At 46.6% G+C, this 22510-nt stretch overlaps 1 protein-coding gene across 1 annotated transcript; it reads right to left on the bottom strand.

Moving 5' to 3' along the window:
* Window positions 1-1841: 1841 nt before the first annotated feature.
* On the bottom strand, window positions 1842-22218 carry KY (kyphoscoliosis peptidase). The gene is made up of 12 exons (XM_072867815.1): window positions 22086-22218; window positions 20996-21058; window positions 18637-18699; window positions 16455-16529; window positions 16230-16271; window positions 15479-15529; window positions 13365-13447; window positions 12892-13000; window positions 9948-10065; window positions 4582-4770; window positions 3786-3976; window positions 1842-2743 (listed from the first exon to the last, which is right to left on the bottom strand). Exons 1-12 carry the CDS (start codon window positions 22216-22218, stop codon window positions 1842-1844), a joined length of 2019 nt encoding a protein of 672 aa, XP_072723916.1.
* Window positions 22219-22510: the final 292 nt, after the last annotated feature.

The following is a 22510-nucleotide window of genomic DNA, read 5'->3' as shown; positions in this document are numbered from 1 at the left end:
CGTATTTGACTGGATCAGCTTGACCTGTAAAATGAAAGCTACTGAAATGCGTCCTCCTTGATCCAAAAAATGGGATCTAAGAAAAAAAGAATTATTCTGCTAGGCACCAGAATAAACCAGGGCTGTCAGTGCTTACAGACAAGGCTGTCTTTAGCCTTCAAGGTCCAAGGCAATCAAAAAATCCCTGAGTCTTTCTTGCATCTGCATCTGTGCTCTTCAGTATGTGTTGCTGTCCAGGGAGCAGATGCTTGCTGGGCTACAAGGCTTGTTAGTGTTCCTGCAGGGAGGAGCTGCTACTGCCAGTTTTTGAGGGCAAATAGACTTAGCTGTTTGGGGGAGGACTTAAAACCTACTTTTATGTCACATGTGGAGCCTCCTTGTCTCAAAGTACAAAAAGACCCCAAAGCATTGCTGTACTGCTGACATCCTAGAGTAAGCTTTGTTAGCTTACATGTTGTGTTTATACTTGCAACTCATGTCCACAGTAGCCTGCATCATCACTGAGAGTTCTGCTACTTGAATACGGCTCCAGGTACCCTGCACACTCACTCAACTTGCTTAAAATGGGAACTCAAACCTGGTTGCTGGGGTAGAGAGAGTAACGTAGGAAGGACTGGAGGCAGTGAGCCTGCTGCAGATGGGCAGCCCTTCGCTATCGTGTATAACTTCTTCCACCCAGTTGCTGAGGAGGAGGAGAGTGTAGGCATAACCCACGTATTTTGCGTGGAAAATACAGCAGCTTTGTGAAGAGGAATTCATATCGCTTGGTCAATGAAATAGAATGCAAAAACATAACAGGTTTATTTTAAATTCAAGCTCAAACATAACATCTCTCGGGTCATGCTAACACTTACGGACATCTGAATCGTTTATGAAAATGTTGCTTGATCTTATGATGTGTATTTGTGGTGAGATTCACTAGAATCTTTGCATCTTTGCCTTGTGCATGTAGGGGTTTTCCAAGAGTACAGCACCAAATAGTTTTTTACATGATAATAATGTCACTCAGCCTGCTATTCCACATAACCCCTTAAGTTTTTTAGTTGCGGTATTGCATAGACAAGTTGGAATAAGGAGTGATTTTGAGAACTTCATTCTCCATTTTACTGTAGTTTTAGTTATGGGAAACACCTATATGCTTGAGAGATGATTACAGTGTTAATAATGCAGAAAAAGTGTTTACAATTCAAATAGTCTAATATAAAAATGTAAAAATGATTTTGTTTATTGTATTTAAGAGTCAGTGTAAAAAGTAATTTCGCAGTATCACTTAAATTTGTAAGACAATGAAGTGCATAAGAAAACGTCACGTATCTTCTTCCTAACACTTCTCTCCCTTGGGATGTATTTTGCAACTTGACTAAAGGTATACAGAAACTCATTTTAAATATCCTGAAGTTCCTCATGTCCAATATTGCTGCTCAAAACCCAGAGTGTACTTTCTTCATCCTGCCCCATAACTAGGTGGATTCTTCTTGGAGTAGCCATTGTAAGACTTTTCTTATGGTCCATAACTTGGAAACCAGCAATCACTGCTGGCACAGAATGACCTATGGCCAGAGAGTCAGTTGTTTTCTTCAAAACGTTTGGACAGTATTACTGAAACATAGGTGAGGGTTTTATTTAATTTCTTCCACTGCTGCTCCCTTTCCTAACAGGATTTTCTGCTTCTTTGAACTTCTTTGAGCCCTTGGTCTTGCAAAAGCCTGCAGGTGCTGTCCTGCATTCATTGAAAGAACAGATTTGATCGAGAGAATGAGTGATCTCCTTAAGCTGTATTGGTTTTGGGCACGTTGGAAATGTTGGTTCATGCAGTTGAGCGAAAGAACAAGGAGGGGGCGTTACTGGGTCTCAACTTCGTATTTCAGGACGTGTGAGTAAAAGCTGTGGTTAGCATTCTCATGCACCATCACAAACACCTCTCTGCATCCCGAAGTGTTGCAGGTTCCCTCCCAGTAGCCTCTGCTCTGGGTGAGAGGGTAGGTGTTCTCAGCTTGAACTAGCACCTTTGCTATCCCATGCATTTTGAGTTTAAACTGAACATTGCGATTCGCTGGCAGCAAGCCGGAGAGTGGTTCCAGTATTTCATAGTCTTCTGCCCACTTGCTGTAACTCTGAGGGAAAGCCGGCCACTTCACTTCGGTGTTCAGGCAAGTGATGAGGTAGTTGAAGATGTAGTCGTAATTGCCAGGATCTGACTTCTTCTTGGCATAGATTTTCAGAACAAAGTTCCCTGCGTGGGGGAGGTGGATCTTCAACTCAATTTGGTTCCCATGATGGATTTGCATGATGTGCCGCCTTCTCATATCCTCTGTCAGGCTGCTATTATCAGAGTGCAGCGAGGCTAAGACGCTTATGTCTTTGCCCAAGGTGAAGGTGACAGAACACCGCCCGTCATTGGTGTGAATGATGGGGTCAGGGTGTGACGGTCTCAGGAACCCTTGCCGCTCCGTGAACCAGCTTGGTCCAACAGGCTGATGCAGGTCCTTTGGGAAACGCATGGCCTTGTCCACAGACTTGCACTCTACGACATATTCTAACACGCAGTTGTAGACCTCTTCTGAGGCTTTGGAGGGCTTGGCAAAGATCTGCAGCTTGTGACTCCCTGTCTTCTGTGGGTAGATATCCAGCTTCATTCCATGTTTTTTCAAAGTCATTAAACCGTGTTCATCTGTTCCCTTCAGCTTAAACGTAAATAATGTGGCAGAACGGCAATCCACTGATACAGAGGCTTTTCCATTTTCTATGAAATACAAAAGAAAAGAAACTGCATAGGAGTTTCAGTACATTTTTTGCATGTACACCCTGTTCTGGGAAGACTAATCTGTCCCAATAAATTACTACTACTCTAATAGTAAAACAAAGAGCTGCAATTGTCATAGCTTGTGAGCTGTCTGCTTAGACCAGTGTCCCTCAAAAAGAATGTGGTGAAGAGTGGCCTTTGTTTTGGAGATGTGCATTTATCCTATTTTGATATACACTGAAATGGAGCTGTGGTCCTATAGAATATGAAAGCCTGTGTGAAATATAACTGAAAGCACTGTCAGCCCATGTGCTCAGAAGGGCTTAATTAGATGTGATTAGACCTGATTGCTAGTCCAGTAGCTGTTCCAGGAAGCTTCAGAGAAAAGTGCAGGAACCCTCCAGTACGTAGATATAATCTACCTCCCTATGAGCCTGTTCCCAAATAGCTTGAAGACAACATTTAAAGGCAACAACATTTTAGGACTTAGTTTTAACTCTGTGTTCTTAGCATTCATAAATTAGCGATCTAGTTAAATTCCTGCAGCTCTTCTAAAATCTGAGGAAGGTGATCTTAAATGTGGGCCCTGTAGTTCAGTGGTGTTACCCAAATAGTTTTGTGTTAAAAGAGCTGCTGGACTGACGTGGGGTGCTCAGTATTACATAAAGAAGTGCCTGTTTATCCATCATTCAGTAAGTCAAACTTCTGGAACATCGTAAAAGGTTTTAATCTCATTTTCAAGCCAGAGTTGCTAATAAATAATAGTAATACTTCTAATTTTGCACCACTGATTCTGTCTGATAGAGTAACTCATCCTCAGCTGCTGACTGAGGCTTTCTTTTAGAGCAAGGGCTACAACAGTTTTTCACAGCTTGAACAAAAAACAGAAAGACAAAAAGAAAGAAAAAAGACCCTCCGCTGCCCCAAGAGCTTTGAGTGCACTCTGCTTGCCAGAACCAAGCTGGAAATGTAATTCACTACACACACGACAGTGTGTGGTAGATGCAGGGCTGGATAAGGAAGGATGCTCTGCAGGTGTTACCTGTTTGGATCACAGCTGTCTCCGGGTGTGCGGTCAGCAGGCCCAGCATGTAAAAATTACTGTTGTGCAGCATGTTGTTCTCAAAATCGTTCAGCGTCAGGGTTGGTTTAAGAAGCTGCCAGTTACTGTTATCTGGGAAGTGATTGTTAATGAACAGAGCCGGGTGAGTCAGAAAATAAAACTCATTGTACCTGGGAGAAGAAGGAAGAGATTAAAGGAAAATGAGTAATTATAAATAGTTAATTCTTCCCCTACACAGTGGTGGTGCTCTCAGCAGGAAGAAGTCAGAGTGTTTTGGGCTGCTGAGGAACTGAGGTCTGTGGGTTTGAAATTGTCCAGGCAGAGATGGAACCTGAGCATTGGTCTTCCATTTCCAGGGCAAATGCTGAGCTGATAAGTACCCTGATAAAACCAGGGTATTTGCACTATCCCCTGCAACCATGGGCTCCTGAAGGAAGAGGGAGGCACTGCTTGTTGTTTGAAAGTGTGGAGGCACCACCTCTCAGGCAGCTGAAAGCTATGAATCAAGTGTCACATAGTATTGCATAAACTGAAGATGTGATAAGCAAAACAAGTTCACTTTTAGCAGTTATGCGGCTTGCTGCTGAGGGCCACTGCCTTTCTACAGGTATGTGCTCCATCCCTTGTATAGGGAGCCCAAATACCTTGTTCAGGGCTTTGTGTCTTGCTGTGGGACCTAAAATTTGTCACTGTTTGGTGTTTCTTATCACACCCATCAGCTTTCTTCTACCTTTGGGGTAGGTTTATTTATTAACATAGAGGATGGTTTCTTTACCTGAAGGTGAACTTGGTGAAAGAATCGTCAACAGCACCACTTCCCCAGGTGCTATCGAGTAAATGCCACCTTCCATCAAGGTAGACGGCGTTCCAGGCATGGTCAGAGTCCCCTGTGAAGGTCTGCCCCATCTTGTACCCGTACCCCTTAGAGTATCCCGATAGCTTCATGCACTGGATTCCTGCAATACTAAAAGGAAACAACAAGATGTAGCAGGAGACTTTTGTTTTAGACCTGTCATCGTACTTTTGTGGAAGGACAAAAGGAGGAGCAAAGTCCAGCACATCTGCAGAACTTCAGTCCTGTAGTCAAGTGGACCAGCTCCATCAGCTCCTCAGGTGCCTCCTTGCAGTTGAGTCCCAGGGCACTTAGGGGTTTTAAATGTCTGAGTGTGCAAGCATACCTCTCTTTGAAAACTTGAACTTCTGACCCTGGTGATAGATGACTGTGGTAAACGTCTAGGTTACTACACTTTTTAATTCTTTGGAAAATTGCTGTTAGCTGGTGTGCTGTATTTTTCTGATAGGGTGATCTCTGCACTTTGTACAGTGTCCTTTAACTGCCTTCCCGTACCAGCCTGTCAGCATATCTAGAGACAGAAAAGTTCTCCCCTTTGACCACTGACATCATGCAGAGACTGTATTTTTCTGCGCTGTGCTGGAGAATGGCTTCATATGGGGTGGACATGCGAGAGTAACCCAAGGTAATGATGCCCGAGGTGTTGTGTAGGGGTTGTTTTTTCCTGTAGTCTTTGCATAGGCACTTGGAGAGAGCATCTCACTGGAGAAAGGGGCTTTTCTCTTCCAGTTTTTGCATATTCCCTCTCTTTTTGTCTGATGCACCATCAATTCAATGTTGTTAGAGGAGGATGACAAAGATGAAGTGTGCTTAATTGCTCTCTGTCTTGTTACTCAGTAGAATCCCTTTGATGCTGTCCACAATTAGCCCATGTAATTATAAATTAAAAGTGCGTCTGTTCATGCTTATGTTCTCTCTGTGATGGTAGGCCCGGTGTTTGACACCAACTAAGATATCTGAGACCTCATGGGATTGTGGATGCTGATTTAGTTTCCTTAAAAAGCAAGCTTGTGCTTGCCCAGGGTACAAATGATTAAATAGTCTTTTTTTAAAAAAAATAATGAATACCTGTGTTGATGTGTAAATAAGATTTAAATAAGCACTGTGTTAATAAGCTCTCTGCTGTTGATAGCAATGGATTCTAACATTGGCATCTTATTTCAGCATTAATCTAAAATTGCTTCACTTAGAGGATTGCCTTTTGTGTAGGATGGTATTGACATTTTTCTTCTTCATTGAAAAGTACATTAAATGGAACAGCTACCTTAAGTAATAAACTGTGCATGCTTCAAGAGCAAGATTGTCTGCATAATGTGGGTTTAACTCAGAATAAAAGTGATATTTATGGGGAAGATAATTAGCATGGTTGTTAAGAAGTCGAGGTCTGATAACAGATACTGGCTGGTAATTGGCAGTGCAGTAGTGCTTATAGGGAGGACTGCTTTTTCATGGAGACGATGCTGGTTTAAAGGGAAGGTGGTCACTCTGGCTTCTCATACAGACTTACTAAACTCAAACCTTGACATCTTTGTGTTACTTAGTTATTTGATACTCTGTCTTTAAGAGTATCAAATTCTTAAATTCTTTCTTAAATTCTTTAAGAAAGAGTATGAAAAATAGAATCACAACTGCAAAGGGCTGATTGAGACCCAGCTGGGAGGTCACATTGGGTAGCCTGCAGAGAGAAGACCAAGTTATACAAAGAGGAGAAACATGGCAGTACCCCATCCCTGCTCAAGATGGCTGTCAAAGAGGAGAAGCAGTCTATGGTAGGGAGCACGCAAGCCAGCTCTCGTTTAGCTTCGGTTGTTATGCAGTGACAGCAAGGCGCTGCCTGTCACACGAGGTATTCAAAATGAACGTGGCAAGCCTGGAAGGAATGCCATTGAGAAACCTGGTGTTGCAGGTGGTCTGTAAAATCTTTGCCAGCCTGCAGTCACCTGTGAGCCAAATTCTAACGTGGAGCTGGGCAGTGAATCTGGAGCAACTCCACTGACAAGACTGGTGAGAGCTTGGATTTACATGATGTAACTGAGACTACGAGGTGGCCCAGGAGCTTTAAGGAAGATTTGATCCTAGGAGTTTCAAAGGGGCCTAACAGGAGCTAAGTACCAAATTCCCACTAATTCCATGGGGATTGGCATCTAATCCTTCTAGGTTTCTCTAGACATTCTTGTTAGGTGGGATATTCAGAGAGAACGTTAAGGGACAAGTTCTGCCCTTTGTTCTCTCTGTGCTCTCACTTACAGTGAACGTTAGCAAAGCAGCAAGAAGAGTTTGTGCTTGGATGTGTTCAAAGTTCCCAAAAGAAAGGTCAGAGCATTTAAACAGTGGTCTCTCTAATGATGGACAGACACAAAACCGGGCTAAAACATCCTGTAAAAGGGAAATCCTGTATTGGTGACAAGAGTGATCGTGTCTCCTTTCTTGTGGAAATGACTTTATCCGGATAAATTAACCAGGCAGAGAGAAGATTGAGAAGATCTCCAAAAATGCTTGAAGTGGCAATGTGATGGTAGAAGATGACCTCAATAAGAGGTGGACTGGAAGAACTGAATTAAGAAACAGTTGGCAACACCTGCTTGGTGCAGCATGGAGGTTAAAAGCTAAGTTGCTTTTCTGCTTCAAAAAGAGTAGGAAATAATCTGGATCTTGCTACAGGTGTCACTGAAATCCAATGACACCTTCTTCCCTTTGATTTCAGGTTGACTTTGATGATTTCATCTAAAAAAGAAGCAAATCTGGCTTCTCCAGAGGGAGACAGAATGGTTTATACTTGCGGTAGGTAGGTGTACACTCCTGTGCCTGAAAAGAAGGAAAGCTACTGACTGTAGAAAACAGGAGAAGCAAGAGGATGTGAAACCTGGATTGTTTGCAGACTAATTATAAATAAGGAATAGCTAAGCAGATCCACTGTAGAGAGCGCGGTCAGCTTTGCTCCCAAAGGTAGTGCTGAAACCTCTCAAGTGCAAATAATTGTTTTGCCTTCATCATTAATTCTGGTAAGGGAGTTTCTCCCCAAGTCTGGACTGCTAGGTTTTGCCCTAAATTGAATTCATGAATTTACACTCCCTGATTCACTCAGCCATGCTGCCTCCTTGAGTTGGTTGTCAGCTGAGAAGCCAGTTCTTGATAAATGCTGCTAAAATGTTGGTCAGAAGCCTGTGTTTATGTTCATTGCTATTACGCCTGATGTTTGGAAACTGATGTTTTGTGGCCAGCTTGCCACTATCTGTGCCCACCTTTCCTCTGTGACAGGAGTCTCAGCTAATGGGAAGAAGTCTGGCTGCCAAAGCTGTGGTCGGAGGTGACAGTGTGCAGACAGTGTTGCATCTGCAACAGGAACGCTTCTCTCTGCTGGCACTGGGACAAGTAGAACTCAATCAGTGTCAGCCTTTGACTTCAGCAGGACCTTTGGGGGGACTCCTGGTGACTGGCAAATTGGGTTGTTTGTTAAAGTTGCCTCAACAGGAGCTAGGAAAAAAAGGCATGTTAAAAGACCATTTTTCCCCCAAAACTTGGCTCTGAAAAACCTTTACATAAGAAGACTGCTCTTTGCCTCTTGCCTTTATGCTTAGACTCCGCATAAGACTTGAACTGCACAAGAAGAAGGGATGAGGAGATCCCCTTGCAAGAAAGGGGTGTTGTCTTTGGTTTTCCTTTTTCAGGAAAGGAGCTAAACATTTAGCTAATATTTGACAAAAGTAATAGGCTGGATGACTGGGAGGTTTCCCGAATCATGAAATGAATAATCAACCTGGAACTGAGGAATTAAGAGTAAATCAACAGAGCCTTTAAATAGTAAAAGATATCCTTAGAAAGATTAATGTTTTTAATGAACTAAACATATGCGTTTTAATGAACAGATGCAAATTTCCCCCACTTCTAACTGCTAATAACTGTTCCATAAGATGCAGTTATAAATTCATACTTCATCATGCTATTTCTTTATTTTACCCTTTAGAAAGCAAGATTCGATATCGCAGGATATGTTACTGGTTGGAAGCATTCACCACTTTAGCATCTGGCACAGTATTTTTTTTTTTTTTTTAAATATGTCCTTTTCCCTGTAGATTTTGTTTGTTTCATGGTGAAAACCTTCCCAAATCTTTTTGGATGTGTGGAAAGCCAATTGTTATTTACCCATGCCAATTAATAACTGGTCTTAAATTTTTTCGAAAGCTATCTTGTAAGTGGAAGCTGCTCTGCTGAGAAGGTGCTCCCTGGGAGAGCCACCTTGCAAGCCCATGCTCTTAGGAAAGTACACCATTGCTTTCCGGTGTTAGGAAGCCACTTCCAATCTTGTGTCCCTGAGTCGTCAGGTCCAGTTTTCTCCTCTTGGACAACCCTTCTACATAAGGCTGGTCCCAAACTTGCCAGGCACCTTCATTGAGTTCACTACTCTTCTAAGCCAAATTATTGCATACAGCTGTGAGAAGTGAGATGCTGCTCCTTGCTGTGGTGCTTGAGGGTTGCCTTGCACAATGGCCATCTCCTTTCTTTACTGGGTTGGAGAAACGTGAGGGAGAAGGGATTTGCTTTGCATTCATATGCAAGGCGCCTGTGATCCCTGCCAAGGAAGGGGCTGCCTCTTGAATGAAATGGCTTTGTGGTTTTAAAGTCCTGCTTTGTGGGGGAAATCCCACTTGTTTATGCAACTAACCCCCAGTGAAGTCAACAAGGTTTTGTAGGCAGGAGAATGGATTTTACTCATTAAATGCTGACGTAGCTATAAAATGGGAATTGCAGTATTGATGCACAGTGATGCACCTTGAGATTGACTGCAGAAAACAGTGTGGTAAGTGTGAGGCAGTGTCCCTGTGGTGCTTCTGTAGTGGAGGGGAGAGGGCATCTCCAGAAGGTTTTGGGAAAGCTCCTTCTGGGACTGTGCCTACCTCTTGCATGGGAGCATGTTGGAGACAACACTCCTTCTTGTTTAAGTCTTGCCATGCTTTTAACCTTCACATACAGATACTCAAAGGAAAAACCTAGCTGCTTCTAACCAAATTAGCTCTGTGTTTTCATCTGCCATTATGTTAATGCAATGCGAAGCTCAGCAGATGGCACAAAGTACATTATGCTGGGGGGGAGGGGGGGGGAGGGGGTGGAGGAGGAAGCAAAATTGACCTTTCTAGGACTTGCTGTTTTTCCACAGCATGGTTTGAAAGCTGAAGTTCCACATCCTGCTTAAAGTCACATCAGTCAACGCAAAGGCAGACAGAATAGACACAGAGATGACAATGAATGTTAACTCTCCCTGGCATTGAATGTTTCTGAGCTTAATTTACCTGCACATTTGTTCAAAGAGCCCAGCGTATCCCTCACAAATGCTCTTCCCCGTCTGAAGCACGTCTATGGGCTTGCTTGACAGCTGGCTTTTGTTATGGTAGCCCACTACATCGTATTCTGTGGGAAGGAACACAGATGAGAGTTCATCCAAAAGCCTGAGGCAACGGGATCGACGGGCAGCAGGAGCAACTCTTGGATTGCTTTTCATCTCCGTGAGCGCAAGCAAAGAGAAACAAGCCGTGGCGCATGCTGCACAAGGATGTTGTGGATGGCTGGTGGGGGGAGAGGGACAAGGTCTGCCTCTCATCACTGTTTGTTCTAAGCCTGGGCTGGGATTCAGCAGTTGAATCCAAATGGGAGGAAAACTCTGCTTTTTTAGAGAAAGTGGGCCTCCCCAGGGGCTGCCCTCGTGCGGGGGGGGATCTACAATCTCAAGGGCTCCTGGTAAAAAACAGAGAGCTCTGCATTTGAAGGAGTGGACTCGTGTTACTGTCAAAGGAAACCATTGAGCTTTTTGCACTCTTTACAAGCAATTTGTATTAAAAATACCTGGAAAGTAGCTTGTTGGGAAATACCTGAAATGATTTGTTGCAAGTGAGTCATATCAATACCTGGAAGCGTAGGAAATCTTAATTTGTTTGAATGAATGCAGAAAAGCAGCACAGCAGGGTTCCTTCAGACAGAGCTTGAGGAACTGGTTCTGGGAAGGTTAATTCAGTACTGACCAACCTTGGTCATGTCCATAACCTCTTTCTTAAAATACGAACATATTTTTCTGACAAAGATCTAAGGAACGCTTCATCAGCTGATTCATCTTCCCTTTAATGCTGTGGAAGAGGGGGGAAAAAAGCTGGCAACATGCTGTATTTGTGCTTTGATGAAATGCTGCAACTGCTTGACTTTTATCTAAGGGGCTCAGCTGACAGCTGCCTCAAGGTTGGCTCGTGGGCCTGTAGGGGAAGGCTGGCTTTCTTGACCTGGGCTGTTCACTGGGCCACCAACAAAGCTGCAGAGCACTTTGAGGGGTATGGAGAGCTAGCTGGCTGCACGTGGCTCTGTATTTATGCTAGAAATGATAGCTGAAATAATTTCTTTTAGTGTTACTGCTGCATGGAGGTAGCAGTTCATCACAGGCAGGGAGTTGAATTGGGTGGGAAGAGATACCCAGGTCACTTAAATCCAAACAAGGAAGGAGTTTATATTGTCAGTGCTCTTCCAGGATAGGTGCATTGCATTTTTGTGAGCTGATTTAAATTCCTAGCACTGTGTTTATTTCCCATGCATGTAAATAGGGGTCAGCCTCTGCAGGAAGAAAGGAGAACCAGGGCCAAGATGGTGTAAAAAATCTTGTGAGGAGATCACAGCATACCTGTCAGGGATCAGAGACATCCTATGAATGCGTGCAAGGTAAATGGACCAACTCAAATGAGACCGACCATCCCAAGCAGGATCTGGCCCAGGCAGTGGCAGGCAGAAATGAGTTAATAGTGTAAAGACTGAATGATCAGCAGCCGATGGGAGCTCGGTGCTGGGATGAGTCAAATGCTCGGTTTCAAGAAATGCACTGAAATCAGCAGTCTGCATATTTAAGGGCAAGATTAAAGCTGCTTGGGATTGACCTAACTATGCTAACTGCAGTTGCTGGCAAAGCTCTGCTGATCTCAGTGGGCGTGAGATTAGGCCAGTACTTCCCAAATTGCTTTTCTGCTCTCTGTCAGCTGGTCTGTTCAGCCAGCGAACTGCACTGCACCAGAGCCCATCAGGATGTGTAAGAGGTGAGGGAAAGAATAGCTGTACTTCTCTCCCTCCTCCCGCAAGAGTTAATGGGAAAGAAATATTTTTGCGTATGCTATGCAAAATGCAATCAAGTTGCACATCCAGTTTCCCCCCACCAAGGAGCTTGGCGTGGCATGAAGCTTTTTGCCCCTTCTGATGTGCTAGGCTAGAGAGGCTACAAATGCTGCCTCATCCTCCTTCCTTGTCCTCTTCACATCTTGGTTATTTCTGAAACACCAGTGTTGCCTGGGTTGGGGTTGGGTAGGAAGGGACAGGGGAAACTGAGTGACTGCTGCTGTCATGAAGGCTGAAAGGGTGCACGTACAGGCAGGAACAGCAATCGAGCAGGTGCCAGCACGTTTTATGAAAGCTGGCCTCTCTGATGCACTGTGCCGAGATGGCTGATGGATGTGTCAATAGGACGAATGCAGTTAGCTACCAGTTAGAGACTGGAGCGTGGGATGTATCCACGATGCACAGGGGCAAAGCTGGCTACGAAAACAGCCAAGAGACTGCCAAAGGCAAGAGGGCACCTCACACAGGATGGGCTGTGCTGAGCACTGGGCTGGGTCCAGGCTGCTCCTTGCAAGGGCTGGTCTGCTGCCCAAAGAGGGAGAACAGAGGAGCTGCAGAAGCAGCTGCGATGATGCCAAGCTGGGCAAGGCAGCTTGATGCTTTCTGGTGGTACCTAAGCTATGCCAAGACCTGGAGCAAAGGCACCAGGATGCAGAGTGCTCTGGGAAGGGCATGTGGGGTGGGAGATTCAGGACAGTGGTGGAGATGAAATTTCTGGTGGCATTGGATGGCTCTGAATGTGACAACCAAGCCTCCGTTGCTTGGCAGCCTGGCTTCATGCTCTGGCCGATAGATGATAGGGACTTGTATGGTTACACCTGTGAATAAATCAGGTAGGAGTTACAGATTCATCATGTGGAAATAAATTGTTTACACGCAAACCTTGTAGGGCCTGGCAGTGCTAGGAGAGGGAGTATGGAAACAGAGATTGTGAGATAACCTCTGAATATATTTCTGGATTAATACGTCCAGAAAGCCTTCCTACCACCCACCATGTGAAACTAACCCACAAGGTATATAGTAAACTGCAATGGCAGAGTAACAGGGGTGACAGCAACAGCCTTATCTTCTCAGCTGAAGATCTCAACGTACCTATGTGATGGCATATCCACATCCATATGGCGCGGACTTTCTCCAGATCAGTCTGGGCTTGTTGAAGCAGGGCTTTAACGAGTTCCTCTACGCTGTTCTTGATGTTTACCTGTTTGTGAGGAGGAAGCATTACAAGATTGTGGTGAAGAAATTGCTATGGTAGATCTCCCTTCCTCCCCGCTCCCTTGTTCTTCTAAAGCTAGCGAGACCCCACCTGCCAAGAGGCTGCTTTAACTCGAGTGTCATTAAAAATAGAAATATAAAGCCATGTTTCAAGAAGTATTTTTGGTCATAGTTTCTGTCCTAGAGTGGGATGTCTGTTTGCAGGGAAATGGTTTTTCACTTGTTTGGGAGATTTTGAGGAGCTTGCCCCGATAGCTCAGACTAAGCTGGTGTTAGTGCTGGTAGCTAGGTTTCAAGGAACATCCCCGCAGGGGAGCTGGGAGGAGGACAGAGGCAAAAGCAAGTCTTACTTTTAATGCGTAGGCATCCAGCTTCTCAAATTGCTGCAGATCTACTGGCATGGATTTCAAAGAGGATTTGTCCCATGGATATGCTGGGAAGAAACGAGTTGTCATTGTCTCGGGAAGGGAGGGGGTATTTTTCCTGGCTGTAAGCTTGAACAAGGGGACACTGCAGAGCTCCTGCCTGACCCATGGAGGCATCCATCAGCAGGTGCTTAGGGAGCAGAGGACATGAGGGCATTCGCAGAAGGTCCCTGCCAGCTGCACGGAAAGCAGGAGCCATCCTGTCTAGTCTGGTATAATTTGGGCCATACTGGAGTGGGAGGTGCCCCTGCATCTTTGGCACTGTATAACAGCATAGAAAATCCCAGGATATTATATGGAGGTGCTCAGGATATACTGCAGGAGTATCAGGGAAAATCTGTGCTGCGGAAACCCTGGCAAAAACATTACTTTTTTAAAAACTCAGCAAAGAGCTGCATTTCTTCAGTAGTTTTGCTGAAAGCTATGAATATTTTGCATGGTAAAGGGCCATGATTCTGCACAAATTCAAGCGCATGAGAAACATTATGTGGGGAGCATTTGGACTGAAACTGGTGTGCCTGACCCTCTGCATCTTTGCAGGCTCTAGGCTTCCGGTTCTACTCAGTATGAATAAAGGGTTAATAACTTGCCCTAATTAATCAGATAACTTATTCTTTAACAGCCTCTGAATGAGCTGACACTGTTCTCCCTCATCTGTGAGCCACCCGAGTGATCCACCTATAGCTCAGTGCACAGACGTATCAGATGGACATCTCCCCTGGACCGCCGTCTGCTCAGCACTCCTGTTTCTTCTGAGCTGGTGAAAGAAGAATTGAGCTCTACAGCAATCTCTCCCCCTGCCATGTGCTGTCAAAGCCATTCAGGACTAAAGAGATTCTTCTAGCTATCTCTGTAGGATTGTTATTTCTCTGGAAAAAAGGATTTAAAAGAGATCACAAAGTGAAAATGCTGTTGTGTGACTCCTGAGTGCTGGGAGAGGTGAATGAATGGTGCTGTAGAGCTGCTGTTTGCCTGGAGAGAGGTGGCAAGGAGAAGCGAATTGCCTTGGGCTGCGTGTGGGGGCACAGAGGCTTTGGCTGGTTACATACTGCTTTATTTGTGACCCTCGCTAAGCAAGTGGGATGCTCCTCCACTGCATGCTCAGTGAGTGCTGGTGGGAGCGGGATGCACCAGAGGCTCCAAGAGCATCCTATCCTAGCTGAGAAGCCAGCAGTGCTTCTGAAATCTATATTCATCACCTGCTTGCTCTTCATCTCCCCAAAACGGGCCAAAACTCTGGCCCCCTTGCTGCCAGCTCCAGCCGACTAGGGAGGCGGCCAGAAGGTCTATTCCTGACTTGCAGAGGTGTTTTGTTAATGTGAGCCCTGCTTTTCTTGGAAACCTCTGCCCCAGGGAGGGGTTATGGGGCATCCCACATCCCGTGTTCCGGTGACGGTGCAGCCTGCCAGGCAGGATGCAGGCACATCCCTGTGCTGGGCAGGCGCCCGTCTGCCAAAATCAGTGTGTAGGCACATGGCATCTGTTTCTTTAACAGGCTTGTTGGTTTATCTCTGTTTTCTCTGAAAAGGGCTATTACACTGACCTAAAGAGAGATAAAGCAGATTTACGCATTTAAAGGTTCCTATTTTCTACAGCTCTGAAAATTACTTTTTGCCTTTTGGGAACAGGATGGTTTTTTTTAAATTGGTTATCAGTTTTTTGTCTTTGTCAGGTTATAGCTGCAAAGGCTCCCCGCAGATGCAGGATCCGCAGTAACTCAGGTAGCCCTGTGCAATTAGGAAGTGTGCATTATGCCTGTTTGCATGGTAGCGTGCCTTGGGTGTGGAGCCTTGGGGAGGTCTTGGGCACGCGTGATATTCCCAAAGCCATCCCCATCTGCCACCCTGATGAACAGAGGGTTGGGAAGCTGAGTGTTACTTGGTGGTAATAGAAATTAAATCCCTTGTCCGTGCACTTCAGTCTAGGCTTGCAGCAGGGTAAGCCCTGTTTCTAGGACTGAAGAGCTTCCTATCCTGGGCTGCCCCACATTGTGCAACACAATGCCACCGGTGTGGGGTGAGGGGACAGATGATAGTTACTGTGCAGGTCTTTTCCTCCTGGTGGCCGTGGGGCTTCAGTCCTCTGGAAACCTAGAAAATTGGGGGAGGGAGCATGAGGTGAGCAGTTGTTGGCAGGAGAAAAAAGACAACAGAAATAAGTAATTCTGGGGAGCAGGACTGGGTGGAAAAAGCTGAAATTGAGGCTTTTCTTTGCCCATTCCCTTGCACTCAGACATGGATGCCAATGCCCTGTGGAGCGTGGGTGCCAAGGGGAGAGGGATGAAGCAAGCTGCCTGGACTGCCACTGTGTCCTGCATCTGCTCCCCACTGTCTTGCAGCTCTGCAGGGGCCACATTCCCTGGCACAGCCCACATCTCCTGTTCTAGCCCAAGGGCTGGGGACATCTAACCCCTGCCCACCACCTGGCCAAACCCCCCAGGCATGGAAGAAGGGAGAGCTGAGCTCCAGAGCTGTTAGATGATAACCCTGCAGAGAGCTCTGCGGCAACTGGAGGATTTCTGAGGGATGTTGCGTCCCCCAGACTGTCACCACCCGCCTTATCCCAGAGCCTGTGGAGGAGGAGACCACAAGCAGAAGGATTTTACTCCTCAAGCCCCAGGAGCTGGCAAGGTCCAGCAGCATCTGTCTGGCAGGGAGAGCGGGCATAGGGCTTGGCATCCTCTCAAGAGCCTCGAGCCTCCATAGGGAGAAGGGAGCCTGTCTCCTCCTGGGAGCAACCTCCTGGGCGAGGGCTAGCTTGGAGACACACCGTGGCAGAGCAGAGCCTCACCTTTGTTGTCCTGACCTCTCAGGCTGGGCAGCCTCCGGGGACCTGCAACAACCCCGGCACGGTTAGTACAGTCATCGCAAGTCCTACCCTGGCTTGAGCGGTGCAGCATCTCCTCGAGCTCCCAGAGGGCTTCTTGCCCTCCCTGCTTCTGCAAAGGGAAGGATGTGGGTCCTTCTCCCTCCCATCCTTGACCTGCTCTGCCAAGATTCAAAGCTTGGGCTGTACCTTTTCCAAAGGAGAGTTTCTTGAGGAGTTGTGGGGTAGTATCCTTGGGATGAATCTCCACCGTCACTTGGGTTCCTGCAAGAAACGATGACAAACTCCCTAAGACAGGGAAAACTAACCAGGGCATGGAGGAGAAGGGCAGGATTGCCTGCCGAGGCATTGCTGAAGCCAGTTCTTAACTTTAGCAAAAGAAGTGGCAGCTCTGGCGATTGTGAAGGTATCGAAGTGCTTGGCTTTCCTGGCAAAAGAAAGCACCCTTAAGATAAACTGTACGGCCAGAAAGCCTCTGGTCACCTCTGGTGTGATTTGTGATTCTCAAAAAATAAAAGACAGCCCATTGTAGCCTAACAGGTGATAAAGTGGATCATAAATAAAGCAGAGGTCCTCAGCGAGGATTATGTGGCAGCTTAAAAAAAGGCTTTATCACCATGTTAAATAGCTCTTGATGGAGATATGGTAAGCAGAGAATCAATTTCTTTCATTGATTTTTCTTGGAATCAAACAAAAAGGCTGAGAGCTATGAAAATGGTTTGACTTGTGATATTAAAATCATTGGCAGAGGCTGTTGCCTGTAAGAGGCAGCGGCCTGGCAGAGCCGGCTGCGGTCCAGGCATGCCATGGGACTTGCGCTCTGCATGCCATGATGCTCCAGAACAACTCAGATGGAAATCTGGGGGTCTTGTGTTTACAGTTTCATAGAGAGAAGTACAAGGAGAAAAGTTAGGGAGTGTTTTGTAAGAATTACCTGAACTTTTTGAAAGAGACTGCCTTTTTTTTTTTTTTTTTTTTTTTGCAAGTATTTCAGAAGGGTTTGCAACTACCAAGGTTCCCTGGAGGACCTCAGTGCGCTCATGGGCTCCCTGTTTCGGATCAGACGGAGGTTACTTTGGAGACTGAAGGTCAAGATGTTAATGCACCTTGGGGCTGCCATCCAATTGCATGTGCTACCTCCTACAATTTTATTGAGAGTCTCATGACATTTGGGGTTTTCCTTGAGAGCCAACTCTTGGAACCAGCTAATTAGGTAGGAATCTGCACTTTCATCAAAGAATAAGTTTTTCCTCAGAATTTAACTTTAGAAAGAAGGGGTTTTTTTGTCTCCTGTGATTATGCAGAAAAGTTTGATGTCCTTCAAAGCCTCAAAAGCAGAAGGCAAGAAAAACTGTAAAGAACCCTTTTAAATCCTAGAGTTTTACTCCAATTCTGGGATGCTTGCATATATCAGGGTGTCAAGATTAGAGCTGGTTGGTGTATCTTGTCAGTTAATTCAAAGGTAAAATGAAGTTGTTTCTCAAAGACATGAATTTGTGCAAACAATATCATTTCCTTATGATTTTTATATTTTCAGGGGTTCTTTTTTATTTCTCAAGATTATTTTTATCTTTGGGTTTTTGTGAGTTTTCTTGCCAACTTCCACTTTCTCAGTTTTCCCCCATAAATTAAAATTCTTTGTTTTCAAGAAACAAATTTAAAGATGAGAAATGCTGTCTTCCAGTAAGTTTAAAAGGCATTTAACAAATGAAAAAATGTAATTCCAGAGAAAGTTTCCAAACTGCTATATCCATTGCTTTATAAACTAATGGTATGAAATGGTTGCTGATGTTTTTGTCATGTTTTTTACTATTCCTAATCAAGACATCCTTCATAAAGAAACACTTGCATTTTTTCCTCGTTCTCTGTGGCCAGACAAGTCCTTGGCCAGTGAGTGTTTTGGGGTGCAGCTAGCCCAGCACTGCCACTGCTCTAGTGCAGGGATGTCTCCTTGCAAGGATCTACCCTATGAAAGGACTTCTGCAACTAGCTATCTTAAGCTAAATTTCTGCCAATATTATTTCTTCCAGCCCTTGCACCCTTCCATCAGCACTGGAATATCTCACATTGACAGGAGTATGTTATTATCATGCTTTCTGATTACATCTATGCTACATCCTGGTGGTCAGGGGGATGGTGGGAACCAAGGTGTTCCAGGACCCACCTCCATGCATCCATGCTGCAAGACCCAAGGATTCTCCAGGCTCCCCTGAGATTTTTAATTCTTCATGCTCAAGATCACAAAATGGTCAGGGTGGGGCGCTTTTTCTCTTTTGGGGTGTTCTGAGGTTATTTTATTACAAAAAAACTTGAGTGGGAGCTCACTGAAGCCCTGCTCTGAAAAACCATTATCCCTTGGGTTGCCACTTACCTTCGTTAGAGTAAGAAGTAATGGCTTGCGCCTGCTCGCAGGGCTCCCTGGAGACTTGCCGGCCTGGTTGTACAAAGGAAAACATCTCAGCGCTTTGAAGAGAGTGGAGGTGCCTGGCATGGAGGTGGACTAAATCTGTGCCTTTGCTCAGCAGTGAAGTAAGTAACGATACAAGAAGCCCGACCCTGTTCTCCGGCTTCAAAGCCCAATTGCTGGTCCAGGGACACCTGGCCCCACTCCAGAGGGATGCTCCAGCCTGTGGAAGGGCTGGAGCGGGCGCTGCCACTCGGGGTGGGGGGTTAGGGTGCTTGGACCAGTGGGTGCATGTTTGGAGAGGTGGGTGGGAGGGAAGGGCAGCAGGGGGAGCTTGGAGGCGATGTGGTCCCTGAGCAGGAGCATGGTGTGGTTCTCAGCATCTCGTCTTCATCTCTCCCCTCTGTGCTCTGACAGCTACTGACCATCTCAGTGATGCCAACTGGCCACAGGGTCCTTTGGACAGAGGAAGGTGCGTGGAGCACCTGGTGTGCCTGGAGAATTGTAGGCAGCATAAATCCGCTCCCCCGGGCTGTGCTGACAGTTAGTCAGGGCGGTCAGCAAATGCCAGGTGACACTGAGCCATAGCTCCCGCACGGCTTTGGATGCTCGAGCCTTGCCGGAGGCGGGGTGGACGTTGGCCAGGACGCCAGGGCGATCCCTTGCTCTTTTTCAAAGCGTCATGGGATTGCCATGCTGCCAGCCACCAGAGACCAGCGCAAGGAACCTGGTTTTCACGGCTCGTCCCGAAGGCCAGATACCATTCGTACCTCGTGGCTGTGACAAGGATCAGGCCCGTGAATGATGGGATTTTGTGGCGCGGCATGGGGCCGCAGCCTGTTTACCTCGGTGAGGTTGGGGCGAGGCTTATGTAATACAGTTTGTAAATATTGCAGCAGCACCAGCTGCTCAGTGGTGTCAGAGGTCTCACCAAGATGCTAACACGGCTGATTAAAGGGGAATTTATTAACCCCTGCGGTGCTAGAGGAGTGAGAGCTCTGCCGGCTCCTCTGGCGTCTGAATGCCTTAGTAATCCTCACAGAGATTTAAATTGTGCCTAAGGTAGAGCTGCAAGGAAAGGTTTCCCATATGCATACTAAATACTCCTGCTACTAGTTCGGGGTGGTGAACGATCGATACCGTCCTCTCGCTCGTAAGGGAGGCTCTGACTTGTCTCTGCAGCTCTGGTTGCAGACCCCCTTGAGCATAATGGAAGCATGAGAAAGTGTTGAATATTTATCTGCTTCCCAGAGTGGAGGCTTTTGTTATCTGGTGTCTGAGACCATCAGATTTCTATAAAAAAACAAAAACAAACAAACAAACAAAACCCCAAAACCTCAAAGTTGTATCTTGCCATGAAATCTTGCTCACTTACAAGTCTGTAAGCACCATCCAGCCACCACTGATTTCAGAGGGGCTTTGATCAGGGCTGCTATCAAGCATTGTCATGGCTTTTGTATACTGCTATTGCTTGGTCTGTGGAAGCAAAGCTCCTGTTTGGTATAACTAGAATCCACTGTTTGGTACCATGAGAATTACCTGTTGTCTTGCTTTACCTTTGCCCCCTGCCTTTCTCTGCAGACACCACATTAGGCTTAGAGTACCAGGAAAGCAAGTTGGATGGTCCGATTCCCTGCCCCAGGAGCTGCTCTGTCCTGTTGCATTGCAGTCCTGCAGCTTGGCTGTGTGCAGCCAGCAGTAACCCCTTCAGATGTTCCTTCTAAACTGTTTCAGGGCAGAGGGGTGAGGAACTGGCAGGGCAACATTCAAGACCAGCAGCCATGTTGTTCCTGCATAGGAACAACACCTGCCTTGCACTCAGCGATCTCTGAGCGGGGAGATGAAAGGACTGGTGGATAGATGGGTTGAAACCCCAAAGATTTCTTGCACACCCCAGACCCTGCTTAAGCTGTGTGAGTGCTGGGGAAGTCTCTGGAAGCTTGATCTGCAACGTGAGCAATTTGGGGCACTGAATTTCCCCTGCCATCAGCTGGCTGTGAAATGTAAGAGCTCCGTGCACCTGAAATATGACCGAGCTCCATGGCAGCTTGCAGGAGAATCCCCTGCAGATGGCTGTGCGCAGGCTCTGCGGTGCCACCAATGTGCATCCTGGCCACAGAGCAGAGGAGAGCACAGAGGGAACGCTGCCCATGGCACATGTCCCGAGGCCCTCCGTGTGTCTCCATTGAAGCCCCCCAAAGTGCTGGAAAGGGATGGGTTGTTTCAAGCATGTTTATGCTCAAGAGGCACAGCTGGGTGCTAAAAGCTTACAAATGGGTTTTGTGTACTGTGGTTAGTTTATCAGTAGAGTGAGAAGATGACATACCATTAAGGTCTCTCCCCTGAGGTAGCTGTGATCTGCTGTTTCCATTTCCATCATCCTGCAAACCTATAAAATATAAACATGAGATTGGCAGGCTGTCCTCCTGGGTTGAGGTTCTGGCACTGCCTGGAGGCCAAGCACCCTGAAACCTTTCAGGTAACCCATCATTCCAGCTGAACCCAGGTATCATCGGGATCCACCTTCCCTGTCTCATTTGCAGCATTTGTTGCAGCCCCTGTTACTAAAGTATGAAATACCAGGAGGAAGAAAGTGCAATAGTCCAGGTCTAAGTGGCTTTGATAGGGCTTGCTCGTATTTGGGTAGGTGCTGGATGCCGTGTTAGATGAAGCATGAACACAACTTCTGTGTTAGCTTTGCCTATCCTTGTTAGCCTAGAACTGGTTGTCTGAAAATCTAGCTTTTCCCCAAGATTTTGGAGCAGGAACACTCCTTTTACTTATGCAGGGAGGGTCCCCTTACAGTTGCAGAGCACAGCCTTAGCTTTTTGGAAGATCTCCTGAAGGATAGGAGCTGGGCCAGGGAGACTGTCCCAAACTGTAGCTATAAATGGCTCAGGGGAGTCATCCTTGGAGACAAAGCCTAGACACGCTTCAAACAAAACAGTTTTGCCCCTGTACTCTGTAGTAGTAGGCGCTGGTCTGGGGTGAAACTGCTGAGCTTTCCTCCTGCTCCCCTTGCACAGCCAAGAGAGCCTGTGGAGGCATCTCAGGACAGAGCACCGCAGGACAGAGCAAGGTGCAAACGTGGTTCTCAGATTAATATCCGTGCGTATGTCACCTCCTCCTGCACCCTCGGTTGCATGCACCACAGCTAGACACTGAGCAACATGCAGCATGCAACACTGTATGAGCAAGGGCTCTCCTGCACCAGGAGGACCAGTGAAGGCATACTGGATTTCGACAAAAAAAGCTTGAAGTTTGGGGGTTTTGCAGCGTGTCTGCAAAGGGAAGGGGGGGGAGCGAAGCCCAAACCCTGCTCCAAAGCTGCTGCTTTGCTTCACCATCGGCTGGGCAGCTGGTGCTGCACCTGCAGCCCTCCCCTCCCTCGCACCGACTGCAAGGCGGGACGTTACCTGCGCTTTGGCTGCCTTCCGTCTGCCTCTCTCTCTGCCCTTTCTGCTTGTTTGCTGTCTCCTCAGAGTGGACAATAAGCAGCAAATTGATTGTTACTGCACTGGGATCTGTCTTAAAGTCCATGGTACCCATCAGAGCATGGCCAGGGCACCAGTCCTCCCGCGGAGCTGCTGCTACTGCGAGCTGCCGTGTTTATTTTCCACCCTTGGAAAGGCAAGCGCGCTCCCCCGCAAGCCGCAGCACCGGCAGGCTGGCCCTACCAACTGCACCATGAGTGCTCTGCCAAAGCCGACCCTAATGAAGAGGTTACAAGTCACCTTTGAAAGGAAATCGCAGGAGGGATCCATTTCCTAAAGCTGAGGAAGGAGCTGCATTTCGGCCGGGGGGGGGTCTGGTTTCAGAGCGTGCCCCTGGCTCCCCCTCC

The sequence above is a fragment of the Ciconia boyciana genome, chromosome 7 (genome assembly GCF_034638445.1).
Source record: "Ciconia boyciana chromosome 7, ASM3463844v1, whole genome shotgun sequence".
NCBI classification, from domain to species: domain Eukaryota; kingdom Metazoa; phylum Chordata; class Aves; order Ciconiiformes; family Ciconiidae; genus Ciconia; species Ciconia boyciana.
The sequence above is the reverse complement of the archived record's forward strand: the minus strand, read 5'-3'. Positions and strand labels throughout refer to the sequence as shown.